This window comes from Monocercomonoides exilis (assembly GCF_001643675.1).
Source record: "Monocercomonoides exilis strain PA203 chromosome Unknown scaffold43-869231, whole genome shotgun sequence".
NCBI lineage: Eukaryota > Preaxostyla > Oxymonadida > Polymastigidae > Monocercomonoides > Monocercomonoides exilis.
Window position 1 is genome coordinate 465,001 of NW_027150588.1, and position 25,981 is coordinate 490,981.

General features: G+C 34.1%; 2 protein-coding genes across 2 annotated transcripts; both read left to right on the forward strand.

Moving 5' to 3' along the window:
- Positions 1–2,642: 2,642 nt before the first annotated feature.
- On the forward strand, positions 2,643–8,835 carry MONOS_12139 (uncharacterized protein; the record flags this gene model as incomplete). The annotated part of the gene is made up of 5 exons (XM_067864733.1): positions 2,643–3,156; positions 3,302–6,109; positions 6,697–6,800; positions 7,127–7,669; positions 7,876–8,835. The coding sequence occupies 5 exons, from the start codon at positions 2,643–2,645 to the stop codon at positions 8,413–8,415; spliced, it is 4,509 nt and encodes a 1,502-aa protein (XP_067722131.1). The 3' UTR covers positions 8,416–8,835.
- A 353-nt stretch (positions 8,836–9,188) lies between these two features.
- On the forward strand, positions 9,189–21,425 carry MONOS_10187fu12137fu12138 (uncharacterized protein; the record flags this gene model as incomplete). Its single annotated transcript, XM_067862608.1, has 2 exons — positions 9,189–11,974; positions 12,047–21,425. 2 exons carry the CDS (start codon positions 9,189–9,191, stop codon positions 21,423–21,425), a joined length of 12,165 nt encoding a protein of 4,054 aa, XP_067722132.1.
- Between the last annotated feature and the right edge of the window lie 4,556 nt (positions 21,426–25,981).

Below are 25,981 nucleotides of genomic sequence, written 5' to 3' on the forward strand. Positions count from 1 at the left end.
GCTTTTGAATTTTAGTTATTTCAATTTAACATTAATGAGTAAATTAGATTTTTGTTAATAATTGTCTAGAATTTTTGAATTTTGATTGAGACTTCTCTTTTTCCAACAATTTTCTTGTAAATTGACCTCAAAATATTATTTTTTTCCCCCGAAAGTAGTTTTTGTGTTTTCATTTCTGATCCTTTCTTTTATTTTTCCTTATTTTCTTCATGATTCATTTTATTTATTTGTTTATTTTTTAAAACATATTTCTTTGTTTGAGAAAGATTTTAATATTTTGATTTAAAATTACAATTGAAGGAGCAATATTTTTCACAATAGTGGAATATAATTTTGGAAACATTTTCCAATTCATAAGAAATGCTTTTTTTTATAGCGAAATTGTTTGAACAACATTGTTGTTCTCTTTTTGTTTCTGATTTTCTTTTCTTTCTTTCTTTTTTTTTTCTCTTTATGTTCCTTGTGCCAACAACAGCATTTTTGTATTTTCAGAAATGATTTTGAAAGTGTTTTTTGTATTTTTTAAAGACATAACCAATTCCAAAACCAGTCGACCAATTTAACCTTTAATAGAACCAACAAGCGATGAAGAAAATTTCCTTTTCGATATTTTGAAGGATTCAAATGAATCGAAATCACAAACATTTTTCCTGACAATTCAATGCTCCAAAAAACAAATAATTTATAATTGATTCAATAAGACTTTTGAGTGTGGTTGGAGGAATGCTTTCATGTCGTAGTAATTTTCTCTATGAAAAATGCTTTTGAATTAATCTTATGGACATCTTGTCTCGTTATTTTTCAATTTTGCAAATGTGAAAATTGCGATTTTAATTGAGTGTAAATTTTCAAAAAAGTTATAGATTCATTCCAAAGGAAAAAAAAAGTCTTACTGTTTGACAGAATAGATTAAAGTTTGTAAGTTTTATAAACGAACGAATGGATGTATATTCATGTTTTTCGAAGTTTTGATTTTTTTTGAAGAAATAATGTCTTTGTTATATTAATGTTATTCTTTTGATAGAAAAAAAAAAAAAAAAAAAAAAAAAAAAAAAAACGTCTATGTTAAAATAATAATTTTTATAATTATATGTTCGTTTATCTTTCACAACATAATTTTCTAAACAATTGAACCCTTATTGATAATTTTTCATGATCAAATCACAATATTTTTTATGATATGGGACAAAATATAACAATTTTTTGTAAATACTTCCACCAAATAACTATTTGAGTTTCTATCTTTATTCAAGAATATTTATGTTTATTTTTTATTAATTTTTTACGCAATAATGATAGACTTGTTTCATTAAAAAGCAGAACATGTTTGATACAAACAGTAATCATTCTTCAAAAATGCATAAATAGCCTCCAAATCACAAAAAAATCATTCATATCTTTGAAATAACAAAAAATGATTTTTCATAATCAACCTTTAATATTGATGAAAAATAATGGAAATTCACATATCAATCATTCGCAAATGAAAATAAAAAAATTCGTTCTTCAATGTGATTCCATTTTTCAGATGGATTACATGTAAAATTATGTTAAAATATTTTGAATTGTTCACAAAAAATAATGACCATAATATTTTAAATTGAGCAGATTTTTTGTTAATCAGTTTCACATATTTACAAATACGTTCATTTATGTGATGACGCATTAATAACAAAATGAATCAAATATCTGCATTCATTGTTGAAAGAAAAACAGCGTTCACGTTTTGTGAAGAATCATTTTATTGTTTTGAAAGCACTTTCGTCGTCATCTCGAACTTTTATGTTCCAAACTTCGAATTTTAGATGTTCCATACATTGCAAATTGCTTCGATGTTGAAATTGTCATTTTAAAATGTTTATATTTGTTGTTCTGTATTCTTCTGAACAATCGACTTTTACTCTCGGATATTTTTGATAACAGCTTTCACAAAATTTATGAAAGATATTATTAAAAATTATCTTTGCTACGGCGCATATTTATTCTTGTCATTTAGAAATCGTTACAATTCCTGCTTTCATCTGATTCATTGAAGAATTGTTTCAGAATAAATTTGAATTTATCCTTTCTTCCGCAAGGAAATTGAAATTTACACTTTATAAAAGGGAAAATCTTGTTTTATCACTTGAAAATTAACTCATTATGTCATCTTCGTTGAATATTATCAGATTCTCCTTTGTTAAAGAGTTCATTTGCGATGAAGAGAAAAGCGTATTTGAGCAAGAGAAGGATTGAGTTTGATGAAAAAGATAATAATCTAACATTTTAGTAAATAAATTCGTTATTAACAAAAAACTTCCAATGTGCCTCAGACCTTTCCCATAAAAAAAGTGTTATGTATGGAATGTTCTAAAAAGCGTATTTATAACTTTGAGAGATATATCATAATATGTGGATTTATTGGCATTCTATGTTTTTGTGTGTTGGATGTTCTGCAATATTTTGAAACAGACGAAGTGCCTTCTATTACAAACACTCACTGCTCGCTTCATCCTGAAAATTGCCAGCTTTCCAAATCTTCTCAATATAGTAAATTTTTATGGCTTTGGGTTGATGGAATAAGCTGGAAGTATTCGAAGGAACTTCGAGCAGTTTTTGAGGATAATTCAAAAACTTTTATAACAAGAACAAATCAAACTCGTATGACTGTTGTTTTGGCAAGAACATGGTTTTCTGGATGTAACAATGGAAAATTGATTCCATTTCCTTTAAGAGGAGATTCGTTATTTTCTTCTTTTAGACGCTCATGGAATGAGCAACGATTGGTTGGTGAAGGAAATGTTCAATGGATTGATGACCTTGCTATTCCACCACCTGGATCACAAAATTTTGCAGACATCATTTTTCGTCGAGACGATGACTCTGTTCCTGAGCCAGTGCTGATGGATTACTTTTTCAAAAATGATCAGACAAAGGACTTATTCAGAGAAAGATTGAGTGATATTCGTTCAAAAAATCAGTCACTATTTCTCTATTCAGATCTTTCGGATCATGTGCATCACTCAGATTTTGTAACTTATTCAGATAATTCATTTCCTCGTTATCTTTATTCAATCAAGCATTTTACAAACGATTCACTTATTTTGAAGAAATTTATCGAAGAGAACCCTGATTATCTGCTAATTCTTTCTACGGATCATGGCGTTGATGAATTTCGTATGTTTCTGTAATTATTATTATTATTTGCCTAATTATTCATGCATTATCCAAATCCAAACATTTCCCTCCTCCTCCCCCCCCCCCCCAATATATATATATATATATAAATACAACCAAAATATTCATCTGAAAACAACCCCAGATCCCACCGGAACATTCCTGCTGCACGGAGGCATGGACCCAGAGAACGAAGGCTGGTTCATGTTCTACAACCCCCGCTTCACCAGAGACCACCGAGAGATGGATGTGACTGACATTGCAGCTACCGTGGCCAAGTACATCACAAATGCTGACATCCCTGCCTGCTCCATCGGCAAAGCACAGAACGCATATGAAACACTGCAGGACGAAGTGGCGGTGAGGAAAGAGGCGATCAGGCAGCTGGAAGAGTACTGGCGGGCGCTTCTGAAGAAGAAGAAGGGAAGCAGACTTCCTGAGGTGGAGGAGTTTTTGAAGATGGACTTGTCATTTGATCTTTCGCAGCAGCAGCAGAACGAGGTTGAAAGAGAGTTTACAGTCAATCAGACAAATTTATGCAATGAAGCACATTCTCCTTGGATGCAGCCACTTTCACAGTCAGATTATTCAGAAGAACAACATTCACCACCATCACATCCACCATCACATCAACCACATGATCAACACGAGACACATGATCCACCTCCTCCACCACCACCTCCACATCAGCCTCCTCTTCCACCTTCGCCATCGCCTTCACCTCCTCATCATCACCCTCCTCCTTCTCCACCTCCACCCCACACCCACTCCTTTTCTCTCCTCAACGAATCTCTCTCTTCCCTCACAAAACTGTCCCTTGAAGGCAACGCTGCGGCTCAAACACAGCTGCGCCTTCTCCACTCGTTTGAAGTGGCTTACAACACCAGCCATGAGCTGCTGCATGATCAGATCTTGTTTCGCCGTGTGCCTTCTTCAAAGAGAAGGATGGGCACTTGTTTTGTGCTGGCTGTGTTATGTGCTGCGGCAGGGGCAGCGATGGACTTGTGTACAATGGCAGCATTGTGCGAAGGGAGGAGGAGGAAGAGAATGAGGAAGGGGAAGGGGAAGGGGAAGGAAAAAAGAGAAGGAAGGGGGGAGAGGGAGAAGGAAGATGAAGAAGATTATGTTGTTGTTGTTGATGATGATGATTATGAGGATGATTGCAATGCTGTTGAAGAGGAAGAAGGAGGGGTGTTTGTGAGAGGAAAGAGAGAAGAAGGAGAAGAAGGAGAAGAAGGAGAAGAGAACGAAGAATACAAAGACACTGATGAGCTGCTGAAGCATCTGCCGAAGCAAAACAATGGATTTTACCCAAATTCCGATGAAAATCAATTTTCTAATGAAATTTCTGATTTGTCTGATAATACGCTTTCATTAAGACCTCAACCATCACTGCAAACATCTTCACTGTTTCCTCCTCCTTCTGCCTCTTCGTCATCTTCTTCCATTTCATCATCATCATCATCATCATCATCTTCTTCTTCTTCCTCCTCCTCATCTTCCTTTCATCCCTCTTCTCGTAGCCCCACCTTCACCACACCATCGCATTCCTTCTCCCTTCGCACTGTGTTATTCGCATATCTCTTCTTCTTCCTCATCCGATGTGGCTTCGCCTCCATCTTCATCAATTTTTATGTCTCTCTCTTTTCGCAAACTTTGCTTTCCCTCTTCTGCTTCGTGTATCTTGTGCTTATCACAGCTGGAATTGCTATCTTGTTCTTGCTTATCTCCGCTTTTTGCGAAGCTCGCAATAATTCTCAGGTTTCTCCGGTTTCTTCAGTTTCTTCTATTTCTCCGATTTCTCCGATTTCTCCGATTTCTCCGAAAAAGACGGAGAAATTAGGAGATTCTGGAAAATCGCATCATTCTTCGTTAGCTTCTTCAACTGCTTCTATATCTCCATCTACAGCCCATGTTCATCCTCTTCCTCTTCCTCCTTATTCCTCCTCTTCCTCCTCCTCCTCCTCTTCTTTATTATTATCATCTTCTTCTTCTGATTCAGCCTCGGTGGGTTTAGGTTTTTCATCTCTTTCACAGTCTGTTGATTCATCTTCTTTGTTTACTGCTTCTCCTTCATCATCACTTTCTCCTTCTCTTTCTCTTTCTCCATCCTTTTCGCCTTCTTCTTCTCCTTCCTCTTCCTCTTCCTCTTCTTTTCCTTCATATTCACAGCCACAAACACAAACTCCTTCATCTTCTTCATCTTTGTCATTCCAAACATTAGCTTCATCATCATCTTTTCCTCCTCCTTCTTCTTCCTCTCTTTCTCCATCTCCTTCTTCTTCCATTTTCACTCCTTCTTCCCTTTCTCTCTCTCCTTCTCCCTCTTCTTCTTCTTCTTCTTCTGAATCCTCGCCTTTTGTGTATAGCAATGCTATCCTGTCAACAAAGCTGTCTTCATTTTATTCACCTTCCGCATCGCCTTCCAATCTGAGGTTTCACTTTGACCAAAGTGAAGATAATTCGAATGTGCCATCAGAATTTAAAGGAAATACAACTTTGCCTACAAATTCTTCTGGTTCAGAAGCACCGTTTTTATGTCACAAACAAGAGGGACTATATACTTCTTCTTCTCTTTCTCCATCCCCTTCTTCCTCATCCTCCTCGTCTTCTTCTTCATATGCTTCTTCTTCTCCCAATTCCCCTCCCTCTCACTCTTCCCCTCTTATCCGCTGGAACATCGTTATCTTCCGTCTTCTCTGCTATTTCCTGTGTATTTTTGTGCCTCGGATGTCTGTGACGACTCGCCTCAACACAGGCGGACTGACAGGAATATTCGCTTCCTTCAGCATTTTCAAGCTATCTGCCTTGATGACTGCCTTGTATGTGTTTGATTACTTAGTGATTCCGTTTGTGATGACGGTGCTTCTGAAGAAGAGGAAGAGGAAGGGCAAATTGTCGTTTTTTAATTGGCTGTATAGAGTCTACATTATCTGCATGTGGGGTTGCGTATGTATGCTGAAGAATCTATTTTTCTTTTTCTTTTTCTTTTTCTTTTTCTTTTTCTTTTTCTTTTTCTTTTTCTTTTTCTTTTTCTTTTTCTTTTTCTTTTTCTTTTTCTTTTTCTTTTTCTTTTTCTTTTCTTTTCTTTTCTTTTCTTTTCTTTTCTTTTCTTTTCTTTTCTTTTCTTTTCTTTTCTTTTTCTTTTCTTTTCTTTTCTTTTCTTTTCTTTTCTTTTCTTTTCTTTTCTTTTCTTTTCTTTTCTTTTCTTTTCTTTTCTTTTCTTTTCTTTTCTTTTCTTTTCTTTTCTTTTCTTTTCTTTTCTTTTCTTTTCTTTTCTTTTCTTTTCTTTTCTTTTCTTTTCTTTTTTTGAAAGGAAAATAAAATATTTTCATAATTAACAAAATTATGAGAGTTTAGAAATGTTTTTGCAAAGATTGTTAATAATCTGAACGAAATTTTATTTGAATTATTTGAGATTGTCAATTTTAATAATACCTTTCAATTTTTTATTCTTTTTAATTCTTTTTTAACTATTAACTTCTTCTTCCTCTCATTTTATTTTTTGTTTTTATTTTGTTTTTATTTTATTTCTATCAGATTGCTTTTGTAATCCAAAGATGATAAGACGGCCTCCACATGCGTCGGTGGCTGAAAAAGGTGTTATTTACATCAAAGATTGGTTTGGGATGAATCCTTTTGCGGTTTGTTGCAAAGAAGAAGAGAGAGAAATTTTTTTCTGAGATGATAAATATCATTTTATTTATTAATTTTTTTGATTATTTGCTAGAGAGAGAGAGAGAGAGAGAGAGAGAGAGAGAGAGAGAGATAATCAAAGAAAGAGTGGAATATTTATTCACAATGAAAATTCAATCTGTATTTAAACTCTTTTCAAACAATTTTTTTTAACAAAAAATTTTTTTGAGTGCATTTTGAATAAAATAATCTAACATTTAATATTTTGATCTCATCTTTTCATAAATCATTGATATTTTCACTTTATTGTTTCTTCATCATAATGCAACTACAGTTGATAATACTTGTTGTCTGTTTACCTGTTTTTGTTGGATCATTCCTTTCTGGCATATCATCTGCGGCTGTTGAGCAATATTACACCCCCACGTCATTTTACAATTTATTTTCTGCAAAGCAATCTTTGCTTGAATCTATTAGTATTTATTTCGGAGTCCCCACGAAAGGGGCATATTCGTTTGTATTTATCGAGCTAATCATGTGCATTGGAAGTCCGATCCACGGGGCCATATTTGTTTTGGGGTTGTTTGCAAACAAGTATTTTGCCTTGCCAGCCATCGTGGATCTGTATCGTTACGAATCGGCCTCTATTCTGAAAGAAAAGAGACCTTGTTATAAAATTAATGCGAACAAAGCAACACATCCTTCTTATTCTTTTGCAAAAGAACCGTCTTTGCAGTTTGGAATACAGTCTCGAAGTGAGGGAAAAAACCTTATTCCTCCTGTTCTTTGCTATTTTTCTCTATGTTTGCTGTATGTTTCAATGATTCATGCTCCATTTGTTTGGCAGCGAATTGTTTGTGATGCAATGAGCTTTGAGGTTTGTAATGATTGATGCATTTAAAAAGTTGCATTTTGCTTTTCTTGAGTTTGAGCGAAAAAACAATTTGAGTTATAATTGTATATGTATTTGTTAATTTTGATAATTTTAATAAAGTGCGGAAATTATTCATAAATATTTTTTTTCTGATTTCTTTTTTAATGTTTTTAACATTTTTTTTAAATGTTTGTTTCTAAATAATTCAGATGAATGTTGCAGAACTTTGGAAAGGAATGTCCAGCTATGAAGTTTCATACACCTTAAGTGTGATTCAAATGAGCATTCAGAAATTTGGCATCTACATTATGCCTGTGTTCAATGGAATGGCGTTGTGTGCTTGCCTGCACTCTGCATTCAGTATAAGATGCAATATGATTTATGAAGATGTTAAAAAAGGAGTTATCGTACCGAACAGAAAGAAAGGCACTCGTTTTTCATTTGGTGGATTTTTTATCAACTTTTTTGGGAGAGAAAAGAATCACTGGGTTGCTCAATTGCAGTTGCTTCTCTTGCCATTTTCTCTGTTCATTCCAGAAGTATTTTTTGTTCTTGGGACTAGTTTTTATGTTTGGTCAAAGAAAAATATGCACGCTCTTTGGCATCAGAGCCTGACATTCCTGTATGCTTGCATTTACTCTGCAATGGCTTTGCTAATGCTTGTCGGATGGTCTATTCAAATGAGGCATCACAAAAAGCATTTTGATGAAAATGACAGTAGTCTGAATATATTCAATTTCTTGAATTGATATTTTAATGTTAGTGATTTTCAAAGGAAGAAAATATTGCAAGTATTTGTTCAGAAGTCCTCTGCAAAATCTTTATTGAGCAATTCTTAAAAGAAAATGATCGAAAATGTGTTTGCTTGTTTGAACAAGTTGGCAGACAATTATTTTAGAATTCAATTTCAAACATGTTTTTGAATTGGCTTATTTTGATGTTTGCGCTCGAATTTTTTTTTTTAATTGGATTTTGTGAGAATTTTTCATTAATCAAAATTTTTAATTTTTGATTCTAATTCCATTAAAGTGATTCTCAAAAACTTTTTCAAAGAAGGTTTTTTGAAAAACTTTTCTATCTTGGAATAGTTTATTAATAACTCTCATCAGTTGCATCGCTCAATTCGGTTCATTTGCTTTTTATTAATAATAAGTATGAATGCTCTAAGACATTTTTATTTCATAGTTTATTTTTGCAGAATTTTTTTTCTGGTCAATATTTTCATTTAATTATTGAGCTCGAGATGCTAAGGCAAATACTTGCTGAAAATCAAAAAGAGTATAATGAAAGGTTTAAATCTTCAAATGCTTCATAGAAAATAATAATTCAAACTGGAACAGTGAAAAGAATTTTTGTTATGATCAATCAAAATCCATTGAGGTCTGTTTTCTCGAAAATTTTATTTACCGAAATTTTTTTTAAAATTTTTCTTCATTTATTTGCAGTTGAATATAAAAATAATAATAACTATGTTATGATCAAAATAAATGGATGAGGTTATGGTATGGATCATTAAAAAAGCATGAAGATATCTGTAATTTTATTAGTGAGATTCATTATTGCATGCATTATATCTCGTTCAGAACTGTCCACATCCACTGAAGATGGATTCAGGCATCAAACTAAAGAAGATAGCACGTTCATTCGTGCTCCATTTTCTGAAATAGAAAAGTTAAGTCTAACTCAACATCTCACGCTTTCAAGACGGAAACAAATGTCGAATGATCAAGATATTCAAAAATTATCAAATGAAGAAAAAATGAATTTTCATATGGTTGAATGCTCTGTTGTTTCTAGTGTCAAAGAAATAAATGCTTCTTTGAAGATAGAGAAACTGAACTTTATTTCTACTGAGAAAGCGCACACTGCAATCGTAGAGTCTAGTTCATTTCTGGAATTACGAACTGTTAAAACTATTCTCGTCTCAAATGAATACAAGAACATATTTATATGCAATGAGAGCCGTTTGTATTTTAATAATATTTCTGTGATTACATTCGATGCCAGTGGACTTAGAGAGTCACTCGTGACATTTACATCATCAAAGGATACAATACACCATTCATCAAAATCAACTGTACTGGAAATAAAGAAGAATTGCTCGCTTTCTGTTGAGAATTCAGTTTTTTCATCTTTTCTGCACTTGAGCGGAAATCCATTTTTGGCTTCTTCTGGCGCAGATAGAGTAATGGTTAACCGATGTATTTTTCAAAATATCTCTTCAGAAGGGAAGAAAATGCATTGTTCACAACAAGAACTGCAACCTTCACACACATTTCTTTTTAACAGCATGTTTACAAAAGTTGACATTCCGTTTTATGGCGGGATTGTATTGACTCTTTGCAATGAGCATTCATTAACAGCAGATAATTGTTCATTTCTTTCAGCACAAAACACGAAAAACTTATCTCAGAAAATTTCAAAAAATGGAAGTTCCAATTGTTTCATTCATTATTGTTTATTTAAAGATCTACGATCTGGAACAAGTGGCGCAGCAGTGCAATATTCTGGATCTGGAATTTTTAATGTGACAGATTGTGATGCTGTTAATTGTCTTGGGAATCATTGCGGAGCATTTGGTTCCTGGGGTTCTGCGGAAAGTCATTTGTTGAGATGTACAGCAACAAATTGTTCTGCTAACGCATTCGGTGGAGGAACTCTGATGAATGGAGGAACTATTTCTAATATTCAAGACAACAACTATACAAATTGTGCAACGGAAACTACGAATGGAGGAGGATTGCATCATAGAACTGGCCCACCATCGCCAAATGATGTTATCATTAGGTGTTATTGCTTTAATTGCACAAATAAAGGAGGTGGTGGAAATGCTGGAGGCGGAGGAATGTGGATTGGAGAAACAAATGGTACAAAGATAATTGAATGCTGCTGCTGCCAATGCTTGGCAACAAAAAGCATAGGCGGGGGAATTGGGCTATCGTATCCTGCTTCTGGGGAGAAAGGTGAACAAAGTCCAATTCTCAGTTTTTGTTTTTTTAAAAACAATAGTGGGATTAATGGAGGAAATGATGTTAGTGTTGGGAGAGAATGGAAATCAACAATAACAAAAGATTGTTTTACTCAATGTTATTCATCGTCAGAACTTAATCATGTGATCATTTTTGATGGAATTGCACAAAACGAGTGGATTCCATTTGCTGCTTTCCCAAATATTCATATCAATCAGTCAGGTACAGATAATGATTTGTGTGGAAATCTGACCATTCCATGTGAAACAATTGTTTATTCATTAAATAAATGGAACAGGTGGGAAAATCAGTTGTTTATTCTATCTCCAAATTCTTTTTCAGCTCAAAACATTCAAGTAGAAGGGAAAACATATGAATTTGAAGGAAACCTTAACACGTTAAATATGCAAAATACTGTTTTTGAATCGACAACTCAGTCAGGAGGGAGCCTTTTCGAGATTCATTCAGATAAACTACGTGTGCGTCGTATCGTATTTAAAATCCCACATCCACCATTTTCACCCACTCTGTTTCGAACAAATACGGATGGAGATGCGATCCTAGATATTCAAAATATTACAGTTATGCAGCAGTCATCATCACTGGAAAATTCAGTTTTTATTCTGCTGAGTGGTATAGTTATTTGTGAATCAGTTGTAATTGACACTTTGACAACGCAAGACCATTCGATCATAAAAATGGAATCTTCATGCGTATCATTATCTGCCAATGACTCTGTATTTAAAAATACAAATTGCAAGAAAGGAAATGGAAGCATTATCAATTCAGTGGTTGGAAACTCATCACAAATTCTTTTAACAGGATGTAACTTCTCGAATTGTTCATGTTCTGGTGGAAGTGGCGGATGTTGCTTCTTTAGGATGATGCTTGGAGGTCAAGTTACCCTTGGGTTACATGATATGGAAATATCGTCATGTAATGCAGAAGGAACAGAGAATGATCAAGGATTCGGAGGTGGAGTGTTTATGGACATAAGAGATGGAGTTTGTGATTTCAAGTTTTATGAGATGAAGTTTCAATCTTGCACTGCAACAAAAGGTGGAAACAGTGTGTTTGTTGAAGCAAAGAAGATGAGAGACGCGTTAATTAAGGAAAGAATAGATTTTAATTATTGTGGTATGAGTGACAAAGATCTTGAGGGATTTGAAGATGGATATTATGGTGAAGCTATTCCATTGATTCCGTATTTGCTAACTTTTTCATCTCCTGCATATGTTGGAGGAACGAAAAGTAGAGACTTCACAGCTTGTGGATTTAATAATTATCCATGTTCAACAATTGAAATGGCAGTGAGACTTAGATTTCCTTCATCAAAAAGGTTTATTTCTCTTTTTGAGGAGTATATGTTTTCGAAAGACATAGAATTGAATGACTATAATTGAGATATAAGATGTGATAAAAAATCGACAATTAACTTGTTGCCTTTTGAAGAGTTGAAATGTTCCGCATTAATAACATCAAAAATTGATTGTCAACTGACAAATATAATTTTTTCTGTTCCATTGACAAAGTCTGAAAATGTTAACTGCATGATATCTGTTGAGGCTGGAACTTTCTTGATGAGTTATTGTGGTCTGAAGATGAGAAATGAACAAGAAAGTCTCAACTGTTGCGTATTTACTGTAACTTCGGGGTCAATGAAAATGCATGAATTTGAAGCTTCTTCCATAAGAATTGAAGGAAATCCACTTATTTCACTTGAAGGAAATGATACAAGATATGAAGCCGATCGAATGTTACTCACAAATGTGTCGACAACAAGTTGCAATGGGATTATTGAAGTTTCTGACAAAGCATCCCTCCGCATTAAAAATTCAATATTCACTTCTCCTTTGGAGGCTGTGAACAGTTGTGTTCTTTTTTGTGAATCTTCATCTTCAATTGAGCTCGTGAACAATACGTTGAGCAATATTTCAAGGTCAGATTGCAATGGAGGTGCAATATGTGTTAGCATAATTGACAGAAGCGTTCTTTGTATTGATGAATGCACATTTTCATTTTGCGCAAGCAATCGTGGAAACGGAGGTGGAATATGTGTTAATCTATTGGGGGATTCATCTCTTGAAATAGGTAATTCATCTTCAAATAAAAACAATGGGCAAATGATAAATTGTGAAGCAAGTGAAGATAATCAAGAAGCATTTGGGCTTGGGGGTGGGATATACCTAGATATAAAAGAAGGTTCTGGACAGTTTTCTTTTGATAAACTATTGTTTGACAGTTGCAATGCAAGACATGGAAGCAACGTGTTTGTCTCTGCTCAAAATCTGTCAGAAAAGATAAATAACATGACATTGAAATTTCAGCTGACTACTTTAGGTTTTCATTCTGTAGAAGGCTTTGAAAATGCAACAACAGGAGATATATTTGCTATTCCTCTTCTTGTGTTTTTGTGGAACAATTTCTCTTTTCCTGTTCATGTTGGTGGAAGCTCAAGTGGAGATTTTAGCAAATGTGGACATTATGAGGTTCCGTGCTCAACAATAGAGCATGCAGTATTGTTGAGATGTGGAGAAGAATCTCGGGACATTGAATTACATCACCCTTTTTCGTTAGATCACGAGCTGAAGTTAGATCGATATCCATGGAAAATATCAATCTCTGATGAAGAGAAAAGGATTTGCGTGATGTGTAACGAAGAAGTTCGCCAACAAGGAATTATTGAAACCTCAGTAAAAACAACCATGAAAAATCTTCATTTTCAGGTTTCATCAACTTTAGAAAATTATACATCCTTGATTTTATGTGTTAAATCTTCACTATCATTGATTGATTGTCGAATTCTTTGTTCAGAGAGAGAAACGAATGTACACAGTTCATTTCTTATTGTTCAAAGCGGTATTTCTTCACTCGAAAATTTTGTTATTGATGGAATTAATTTTGATGGGGCATCTGGTTTTATAATTGAGAATGAGGGAACATTTTTGATGAATTCATCTTCCATTCAAGAATACGCATCAACTGAAAAAGGAATTATTGAATTTTCTTTCGGAAAAGAAATTATCATAGAAGGATGCAATTTTTCTTTCGTGGAAACGAGAAAAGGTGATGGATCCGTGATAAAATGCTCTGTTGGCGATGAAGCAAGTGCTATTTTTTATTCCATAAATGCAAGTTCTTGTGAAACAGATGAAGGAAATGGAGGAGTGATTGCTGCTGAGCTACAAGAAGGAAGTACTTTTGCTTGCGGAAGAATTGACACAACAACAAATATTCAGAAATGTGCATCACGAGAAAAGAATTTGATAGGTGGAAATGGGGGAGGTATTTGGATTTCAATAAATAGCGAGACTTGCACAGTGAAAATGACAAGCATTGAATTTGGCGTTGGAGAAGAGGGAAATATTGCAACAAATAATGGGGAAAATATATTTTTATTAGGAGAGGATTTAACAAAGCTGTCAATAGATCAATGGATAAAATTAAATATTAGTACAAATCCTGAAGATCATTCAAAATACATTGGAAAAGATAGAAGCAGAATGCAGATTGTACCAATTGTATCATTCATGCATGAGTGGTGCAAGCCTGCATTTGTCGGAGGGACGGAGGAATTTTATTACCCAACGTGCGGTTTCTATTTTTATCCATGCTCAAGCATACAATATGCAGTTTCTACAAAGTTTGGAAATGAAAGAGCTGATCTGACTTTGCTGAAGCAATTTAAATTTAAGGATTGTACAAATTTTGATTCAAAACCCGTATATATTAATGGGGAAAATGAAGGATTAGAAATAGAAGTAATGGGTACTATTGAAGGAACAGGAAATGGACTTTTGGAGATTAATATTCCAGTAACTGTATCAGAAATTGGATTTTCTTTGCCATCGCGATTCAACAAGCCATCAATAAACACAATTTTTTTGTGTGAAACCTCAACTTTGGTACTAGAAAATAGTTTTGTTTCGGCAAAAGATGAAAATGTGATGTATTGCTTTATTAAAGTAATGGGAGGAATTTTGACAATCAGAAAATTTGAGATTGGCCCCATTGTGTTTAAGTCAAGCAGTGTAATTGTTTTTGAAGGAGCAGAATCCAACGGAAACATGACTGAAATGGATTTTAAAGAGGTTCAGATAATTGAAGGTAACTCCTTGATATGGATGAGAAATGGAATTGTTAATTTAACTAATTGCACAATGCAAAAGACGATTCAGCAAGATAATAATGGAGTGCGTATCGAAGAAGGCTGTTCTGTTGAAATGGAAAACAGTACTTTTTCGCAAATGAAACGGGATAGAGGAAATGGAGGAGTTGTGAACTGTGTTGTTGGAAATGGTAAAACAGTTAGAATCGAGAACTGCACATTTTCAAATGGTAGCACAGGTTCTGGAGAAAGAGGGGGAGGCTTATTTCTTAATATCAAGGAAAGCAGTTCGTTTTTGTTCAACAGAAACGACATTAACTGGTGCTTTACACCCTCTGAAAGTGGATATGGAGGTGGAATTTACGTTAGATTTGATGTAATGCTTAAAAACTATTCGATGAAGAACTTAAGTTTTAGAGAAAATGTTGCATGGAGAGGAAAGGATATTTTTGTGGTTTGTGCGGCTCCACGAATAGTAATTAATCCTTTGTTGTGGAATGGCACAAGTTCAGAAACTGAAGATGAGGATGCAAGGAGGCGCTTGTGGGTTGTTGATGACGAACCCGCTTTATTGATCGACAGATCACTGTTTTATTATCTTTATCCAACAACAGATGAGATACTGTTCGTTGATAAAAGTGGTTCGGCTGAAATGAACTGTGGATTCGAGGATACGCCCTGTATAAACGTGGAACTGGGGCTGAAAAAAATGAATGAAGAGAAACTGACAATTCAAATTCAGAAAGAGGCAGAGTTAAATGGAATAATTAACCGAAATGGTTCTTCCTTGACAATTAGAGGAAATCAGACAAAGGTTAGAATGGAAATAGGCCAAAACGGGCATTTGGAGCTAACAAATGGAACTTTGAATACGGGACTAACCCTGAGCAAGCTACAAGTTGGAGTGCCAGAAAACTCAAAGGAATCTGAGCTTCTTGCTGTATGCATTGGGTTGGCTTCTATCACAAATTGTGAGTTTTTGATACTTGCACGTAGCTATTCTTCCACAAATGTGCAGATTGCATCTGTGAAAGGAGGAGAATTACACATGACAGATACATTAATTCAAGGAATATCATTTACAGCAAAGAAAGGAGTATTTTTCGTTGAAAATGCAAATATGCAAATTGAATTAACATCTTTTAGAAATATTACTTCTGAGAGTGACAGTTTAATTGCTGGATATGTTGAATCAATTATTACTCTAAAAATGGTTGATCTTGATGAATGCAAGCTATTAAAAGGAAGCATTTGCTCAGTTGGAAAAGGAAATATCGAAATAACGAATTCTTCCAGTTTTTCAGGTTTTGAAAAAACTTCAAGAGATGGAGGAATGTTGAGGTTTGAAGGGAAAGGTCAAAATAAAATGATTCTTAAAAATACAAGCGTGGAAAATTTTAAATTAGATGGAGAAAATTGCAAAGGAGGTGGGGCATTTCTAATTCTGGATGATGATTACAATAATTGTTTTCAATTCTCAAATGTAACATTTACAAATAATTCTGCCAGTTTTGGGGGAGATTTGTTTGTTACATGTAATGATCTCAATTCCACAATCATTTCTGAAAGATTTCTCCTTGAACTGTTTGATGAGTTTGGATCTCAAATAATAAACATGGTCGGAATGGACAAAGCGAATTATTCAGAAAGCCCAGTTGATTTATATATGCTTTTGGTTAAAAGGGTGTCTGATTGTGTGTATGTGTCACAAATAAATGGGATTGATGTCCAAGGATGTGGCGAGTTATTAACCCCTTGTTCCACAATCTGGAGTGGTATTGATCATCTCAGTGATAGTGTAACAGAGGAAAATCCTAAGGTAGTATTATTGGATTTTGGAATTGTAAAAGAATGCTATGATCTCCAGAAAAAAATTTCCATTATCGGTGAAAAAGAAGATGAAGATTCTATTTGCGAAATTTCGGTAAATGATACATTACCAACAGAAGCACGAGAAAGCATAATAAATACAAAGCAAAGATTTGAAATGGAAAGATTAATGATAAATATCCCTTCGATGTTGGCTTCAAATCCAACATTTTTATTACAGTCAACTGATAATTTTATTGGACTCGCAAAATGTTCGTTTGCTTGTCACGCAAAAGTTTGTATAAAATATGGATTGGTTAGAAAAATAAATGGAGAAATAGAAATGAAAATGTGCAATATTTCTTGCTTATGCTTTGAATCTACTCCATTTGTTTTTAGCTCATCTGTGATTCTAAATGAGTGCCACTTTGATGAAGTGGAGTCTCCAACATGTCAAGATGGGGGAGTATTACACATTAATTTATCACAAAGCCAAACTGCTACATTAAATAAAACCTATTTTACAAATTGTCAATGTTCTTCAATTTTCGGAAAAGGAGGAGCTGCATTCATTCTATGCAACGAATCAGAATTTTCATTGCCATTTTATTTCAATTCTTCATTTTTCGATAGCAACTGTGCATTTATTGGAATGAATGCGTTTATTTTAAGCTTTGATTTGAACACATCAGTGACGTCAAATTCATTTGCATTTGACTGGAATTCGTTTAAAGGAGAAAATAATCTGTTTGTTGGCAGTGATAAAGTTCATGAGGAAGTTGATTTGTTCTTGTTTTTAGATAAATTTCAAAATGAGTGCATCAGAATATCTTCTGGTGGATATGATGTGATGAGATGCGGAGATGATAATTTTCCGTGCAGAAGTTTCTGGAAAGGCTATTATCAATTGATAGAATCAACAAATCAGAAAAAGATTGTGATTGAAGGGGAAACAAAAGTTGAGAATTCTTTTGATTTGAGAAACATAACAATTGAATCATCCGATGCATTCTCAAAAACAGAGAAAATCGGAAAACTGAGTTTTGGATTTCTGCAAGAAGGGATTGAATCATATTTATTGAATTATGGCAGCTTAAATTTTGTATTAATAAAATTTGAGATATCTCAAGAGGTGGATAGTGTTGCTTCTTCATTAATCACAAACAAAAACGGAGAATTAGTTGTTGAAAGCTGCTCATTAGGTTGCTTTATCGAATTCTATACAATTTTTTATTGCTCATTTTGCTGCATTTATGGAGGATATGCAAATATTTGTGATTTCACTGCTGAATCAATGAATGTTGGAAAAGGGCTAATTATTGTTGATAGTTCCTCATTAGGATGCTTAATAGACAGCACTCGATTGCTTTCTTTGAATGTTTCTTCTTCAAGTTTGATCGAAGTCCGCAATTCTGATGAAATAGATGGAATTCACAAATTTAATAATATTGGAACTGTAAAGTTAGGGATTGGAAATTGTTTGATATCGAATGTGATTGAAAAGGATAATGAAGCATGCGTGCTAGGCACAAACACTCCTTATGGAGTTGAATTGAAGATGAATGGATCTGTGATTGAAGATGCAAAGGCTATTAATAGCCAAGAAGGTGGAGGAGTTTATTTTAGATTGAATTCCGGAGGACTTTTCAGAATGGAGAACAGTACAATTACAAGGAGCTGCTGCTCAGATACGGGATATGGAGGAGGAGTTTATCTGGAAAGTCAATTAACAGATAAACTGAACTTTTTATTTTTTAAAATGATTTTCAGCGGAAATACTGGTGGTTTTGGGAGAGACGTATTCGTTAGCTGTGTGAATATTGCTAACCAGGTCAATGAGTCTCATTTTATGTTTGATTTGCGTGAAGACCATTTTATTCGGCAAAATGCAATTTTTGGTAAGGATGTCACAAAATATATTAATGTTGTTGATTTACTAGATTTTATAACAATCTTTCAAGCAGATACAATCATCGTTAGTTCATTTGAGACAAATAATGGGAGTGACACAAGGCAATGCGGAAGCCACTCTTTGCCGTGCTTGTCGATCGATTATGGTATAAATCATCTGACAAATGATTATTTGAGTCGCATGATTGTGGATACGAAATCTTTAATAAACGGAGAAATGTCTCTCGAAGAAATGACTCTTTCATCAAAAACAAAAAATCAAGCTGAAGTTCAAATAGTTCCAATAACATTGTGTGATAAGGAAAATATTATAAGAACAATCAATAGTGTATCGATTGAATACATAAAGTTTATTATTTGCGATTCATTGACTGCAGGACATAATTCACTTATTTCACCTGAAAATGGAAAAGTGGAACTATTTTGCTGTTCATTTGTTGGAAAAGGAAATGAACCGAAGAGTAACATAATATTTCCCTTTCCAGTGATTCTTCTGAAAACAGGTGATTGCATCATGAACAACTGTTCTATTGAAAATTTGGAATTTAAATATCAACTATTAATGGCAGATTCAGAAACGTCTTTGATAATGAATGCCTGCTGTATTCAGAATGTAACTTCAGAACAATCTCCAATTGAATCTTATTTAGCATTGGTGACTCTTTTTTCAACAAGGATTAGCAATGTATTAGTAAAAAACAATAGCATCAACTCAATTATATCTGTTTCAACAAGTCCGAGATTTATTGTTGAAAACTGTTCATTAACTAATGATTCAGTTCTTTTCCTTATAACAGCCAGGAATTGTATGGACACAAAAATTGAATCGGGCTTGTTTGAAGGAAATCTCTTTTCAAAGAGTGAGGAAGAAAAATTGTACCAAAATAGCAAAATCAAAGAACTATGTCAATGGAATGAATCAATTGTTGAATTGATAAATAGCACTGAAAAGATGAAGGATACTATAATCAAGAATTCTGAAAAAGGAGGAGTGAGCATCGAAGAGGGAGATGTATGGATTTCAAAGTGTGAATTTATCAACAACGGTGCTGGAGCGGAAAAATATCCATCGGCTCGGAAAAATATTGCATGCAGCGAAAATGGAGTTTTGTTAATTGAGAGCTTGAAAGGGGGGGATGGTGCAAAGGAAAACAGCTCACTGTGGATTGCAAACAGTGGATGCTCCCTGCAGGGGATTGTAGACGAACGGATATCCGCTTTGTTCATTCCTATTGTGGAAAGTGTGGAAATAAAAGCAGATGCCTGGGCAGGAGATAAAGGAGAAGAAAGAGAAGCAATTATAAGAGGGCAAGTTCTGATGCCATGCAACCTGTGGATGAGAGTGGAGAAATGGAATGGAGCCGATGATGCTGCAATCTGGCATGAAGTGATTGAAGAAAGCGGTTATGTGTCAGAGAGAGAAGTGCAAGGCAGAGTTCGATGGCAGGATCTTGGAGGTGGAGATGATTTGGCAGAGGTGCGTATTGGGATAGAGTTTGGAGAGATTGAGGAAAGTGGAGCGCGACAGCATACAGAATGCTTTGTGGTGAAGAACAGGAGCGAGCAGAAGAGCTTTGGGGATGAGAAAATAACAGAAGGAGCACAAAGCCCAAATGCATCATGGTCAGTTATTGTTTGCATCGCAGTAGTAGTAATTCTTTTAATAACATTGATTATATTTATAGTCCGATGGAGAAAGCAAAAGAGAAGAACAGAAGAGCTGGAAGTGATTGTTGAAGATACAGTGAAGAAGGATCCGAAATCGTTTGAGATGGTGACGATGGAGATGTCGCCTGAGGAGCAGTGGAGGAGGGCAGAGAGGGAGGCAGAGAAGAAGAGTGAGGAAAGGATTAAGAAGAGAGTGTATGAGAGGAATATGGAACATTCGGAGTCATCAGAACATCTTCTATCTGAGAGTGGCTCAACAGAATATATTTTGGGGAGAGACTCAGACAAGATCCCAGAGTGGGTGCTTGAGAAGGTTGATGAAAAGGAGATCGAGGAGGAAACAAGAAAGAGAACACCATCACCATCTATTTCATCCACTTCAACAACTGACACTTCAGACACAGAATCCACTTTTGTTCGATCAGAGAGTCTGTGTCCAACCACTTCATCCATGTCGAATCTGGTGGATGCAATGGCCTGTTCGTCAGTGTTTGAAAAGCTCATTGTGGACTTGAGGGATTCGCTGTTCATGTTGCTTCATGGAAGGAATGAGAAGAAGGAGATGGCGATTGGTACTCTGAAAGAAAGAGAACAAACAGCTGCCCAGATCCTGTTCTGGGTGGCCAATCTTGCTCTCCACTCATTTGACGAAATGAACAATCCTCTTTCATCTCTTGCCAACCTCAGCCCTCACATCGTGCTGTTTTCTGAGCACATGGTGATCTGCATTGCCCTCCACTCCGACTGCTCCTCAGGCTCAGACACTTCATCCACTTTTTCTTCCACCTCGACAATTGTCACCTCTTCCTCAGATTGCTCAGCCATCAACAAGAAAGGCCAAGGCTCACCACCACCACCTTCATCAGCATTTGAGGATGAGGATGACAACCGGAAAGAGTGTCTGCGGTGGAAGGCGCCAGAGCTGCTGATGAACAAAGATCTGGGATCCACAAAGAAGACAGTTGTGTTCTCGATTGGGATGATGCTGTGGGAGAGTCTGACGCTGGAGATCCCGTTTGGGGAGTATGAAGCAGAGGTGGCGGGGATGTGGCTGAAAGAAGGAAAGCGGCCGAAGACGGGAGGGCTGGAAGGGAGCAGGCTGGAAGGGCTGGTGAAAGGGTGCTTTTCGCAAGAGGCGAGGGACAGATGCACTCTGACAGATGTGAAGCGGGTGCTAATTGGGTTGTTCCCGGCCGGGACAGTCATGCTCACAGTGACCGATGCGATTGGGCTGGAGGAAGGATCAGGAAGCTACAGGAAATACAGCAGGTTCAGTGGGGAAGGAAGCAACTGAGAAGGCAGAAATTAAAGTGAGCGTGATTCTGACGGATGAGCATAACAATGTTTGAAAATGGAATGTGGAAGAAAAGAGAAACGGGAAAAGAAGAGGCTGATGGAATTTGTCACACAAGATTTCACAGATAGAAGATCCATTGAAGAAGCATTGGAAGCAAATGAATGGATGGATTGAAGCCGTTCCTTTTTGTGTGACAAATGTGGTGAGATGCCCTTCATCACGCACAATTGCGACATCTACTTGATTTATCTGGCTCTCTTTTCTTTTCTTTCTTTTATTTTTTCCTTTATATTTTTTGTTGTGAAGAAAGGATTTCTTCTACGTGCCTTTTCTTCTATTGGCTGATTCATGGCATTTGCATGCACGTGCCACATACACTCTGCATTTCAGCACATGTCTATTTTTGAGGCATTGGCTTTCTTCCAAGTTGAATTATGTTATTAATAGTATTTTTCATTTCAAAGAAATTCACCAAAAAAATGATTCAAAATCGGGAGAAAAAATCAATCAAGAAAGCACGATTATGATTCAATAAAATTCTATGTTTTAACTAAATATAAATTCTATTGTTGTTTCAATTTAAAATCAAATAATAATTTTATATTTGTTAATTCAATACTTGGATTTATGATGATATTAGAAGCAATATTCCACACTTTTTTGGATGTTATTTAATTGTTTGACTGTTAGCATACAAACAAAAGTGTTTCTGAAAAATCACTGAAAAAAAAAAATTCTTATTCATTTTAATAAAATTCAACAAGCCAATTTGTGATTATATTTTTTATTGAAAAAACAGGATAGTTATTTGTATTAAAGGAAAGAGTGGACTTAACCGACACCCTTAAATTAACATCCATAATCATTTTCCCAACATATTAAATGATAAATATTTAATATGGGTGATTATTTTTGAAATCATAACTTTTTTCGGGATGCTGATTATTTTGATAATTCATTGTCAAAGAGAATCAATTAATCTTTGAAATGAAAAAATCATTTCAATTGTGTCAAAAGCCAATATTTGATGAAAATGGAATACAAAGATTGTCTTTATAGGATTTATCACTTTCCTGTGTCCATTTATCAATATTCAAAACGATATTATCAAATCGAATTTTTTGTTCAAAAAAATATGATTTCAAAAATAATCATCCATATATTCTAATTTTATTTAGAAAAATAACTATATTCAAATATTAAAAATCATCTTCTTTCTTATCATTTATTTACAAAAATAATTAGATTTTCTAGGAAAACCCTAACTTTTTTTTTTACCTTTTCTTAACCATAGCAAATAAAACGCGAAAACAATTAGTCGTATAACACTAAAAAATCTTCAATGCAGAGATTGTTTAAGAAAAGAAATAACATAAATATGGATGTAATGAGTGTTATCAAAATAGGTGTCGATTGATTCCACTTTTACCGTGTTAAAAAATTATTATTAAAATAATTTTTAGTCTGTTCGCGTGTGAAAAAGTTTTCAAAAATAGCAAGCAAAAGTGTTTGTGCACATGACCTTTCGTTAGCACTTCATCAAAAGAAATAATTGTTTATCATCGAAACTTTATTGCTATCATTTCCGAGCATTTATTGCGTAAAAGAAACGGAATAAAAAAATTCACACAAAATTTAGTGAGATTGCGTTCATAATTATTTCAATCTGAAAACCAATATGAATATATTTCACTTGATTCTGATTTTTTTAAAAGAGAAAAAAATATCTTTTTTTTTTAATATCACATATTTGTCACATTTTAAAATTCACTCAACCGACATCGTTGAATTCCCTACAAATATTTCAAAATTTGCATTCAAAATTCAAAGTTCTTGAACCATGATAATATCAATAAATTCAGAAAGAAATGATAAATATCAGCATTATAGGAACTTAAAAATTTTATGGTAAATTATGAATATGACAAACGATTATCAACACTTTTCTCAAAATGATTATTTTCTTTTGTTTTTTTTGAATGTTTTTCGAATGAATCAATTCTCTTAATTGCTATTTATTTCTTTCCTTTCAAAAATGAAATAAATTTCACCTGTGTGATTGTTTCAAAAATCAAACCATTTTTACTGAAAATTGGGTAATTCTTTTTGAAAAGTCGCAAATATTCAATTAATCCTGAGAAATATAGAAGCCTCCATTTAAATAAGAAATGATTTTTGATGAAAGCGAGCACCAAGTAAAAAAACAGAATAATCTCTTTTTGTGAACATGAAATTGAAAGAATAGTTTTGTTTTTTGACAGATCAGTTTTCAACATTGATCAAAATGGAGGCTTCTATATAAATCAGGATTAATTGAATATTTGCGACTTTTCAAAAAGAATAACCCAAATAAAAATAAAAATAAAAATAAAAATAAAAATAAAAATAAAAATAAAAATATACAAATATAGTTAGTGTTAATAATGGTGGACACTTTCAATGACTGTGCACAGTTGCATTATCTCAACAACCGTTGATAGTTTCATTTCAACAATAAGCACAATTATTCCCTTATTGAAAACAAACTTATGAGTCATACAAAAATGAAACAAGTTGCTTACGAGAATAAAAAACCTACCATTTAAAATAACAGAGAAATCCGGAGAATCTTATTTCTCCGAGTTTCTCTGAAATTTTTAAGTTATTATTATAAAAATTCATTGAGTTGGATGAGTGATTAAAACAATTTATTTTTGTTTATATTCATTGTAGGAATAATTGTGAAAATTATCGAAATGCAACTATGAATGGTTGTTTTGAAAATTCCACTGTCCACAGTTATTGAAAGTGTCTACCATTATTAACACTAACAATAAACACAAAGTTTTAAGTTTTTAAAAATGAACACGAAAACAGAAAAGAGAAAACGGCAAGAATTGTTAATTTGTTTAGACAAATATTTTATTTTCATAAAAGAACATCAAAAAACTTATTTATGGGACGAAATATTTTGCTTCATGAATTTTGTTCCAATCTCCTCAAACAAATATTTTTCTCATTTTTTTTAATTTTTCCGTGTTTTTTTGACACGTGAAACAAAGACTAATAACAATAAGGTTGAAGAAAAAGGTTGGAACAAATCGTTGTTTTTTCACTAAACCTGAAATTTCATCCCATATTATTTTCTCACACATAAATTTGAACCCATTATTAATATCACTAACTGTTTTCAAGACATCGTTTTTTTTTTCTAACTTCATCAAAGGAATTTTTCATACAACATTCAAGTGAAAACAAAAATGCTAATTGTTTTATTTCGACTGTATATTTTGTTACAAGGATTCTTATTTGGCGAATCTTGTTATAAGTGTTTTGATAGAAATGCAAAGAATGATTTCGATTTCAAACATTCACCACAATCACATTCTTTTCGTTGTCAAAAAAAAGAGAACTCTCTGGATTATTCATTTATTTTTGGGGCTAAAGATATCGATGGAAAAGCATGTATGTGTCCATCAAATCACAATCAATTATTTTGTCTTTTCAATTCCTCAATGGGCATAATTCATTTGAACTTGCTATCATGTTCAAAAACATATTCTTTATATTGTGATTCGCTTTCATCTATGAATATCTTGAGTTGCAGCTTTTTCACATCATATTCATCCTTGAGTCCAATCATCACATCAGGAAAAGTTGAAATGTCAGAAATAAATATCGTTCTTGCAAATCATTCACAAACAATCAGACAATCAATTGTTCATGTCGCAAAGTTCGGATCATTGACAATGAGCAACTCAATGATGAAAAATGTTGCATTGGATGAGTTGAACGGAACAGTGTTGTATTCAGGAAAGACATCAAATGTTGTGATGCACAACTGTCAATTTCAGAACATTTCAATTTTTCATCGTTCAGCGGATATCCGACACAAAAAACATTCAGCAGAGTGTATTGATATTTCTTCCTCATTTTTCGAAAACAGTATTCAGCCATATTACGGATCAATTGTGGCTCCATCCAGTATTTCTTTCATCGCAAAAAACTCATCATTCAATTCATGCCAAAATAGCATCATTATCTCAATTGAGCCATTTGATCAGAGGCAGTCTTTCAATGAAGGAAACATTTCATTTATTGATTGTTTCTTCAAATGCTCATTTCCACATGACACTGGCTGATCTTTGACCATCACAGGTGAAAACACAATTTGTCATATTTTGAGATGCCATTTCAATGAATGCTCTTGTGGAACACCAGATATCAATTGCAATGGAGGATCAATGTATACTTATTCGTACAAAAAAGTGGAAATCTTAGACTCAAATTGTATAAATTCAAATGCATCTTTTTGTTGTGGAGGAATCACTTCTAATTCTGATCAACAGTTTTTCATGAAAAACGGCTATTTTTTCAATTGTTATTCTATTCACTATGCAGCTATTTTAATCCTGTCAACTAATGGTGCGTTGATTGAATCGACAATTGTCTCTGAATGCACGGCTAATTCAAATCCAGGTTTATGTTTCTGGTCTTCAAATGGAAAGGGGTTTGTAACTGATAGTTGCATAAAAAACTGCGTTTCTGGTTTAGATGGAGCATTGTTGTTCAAT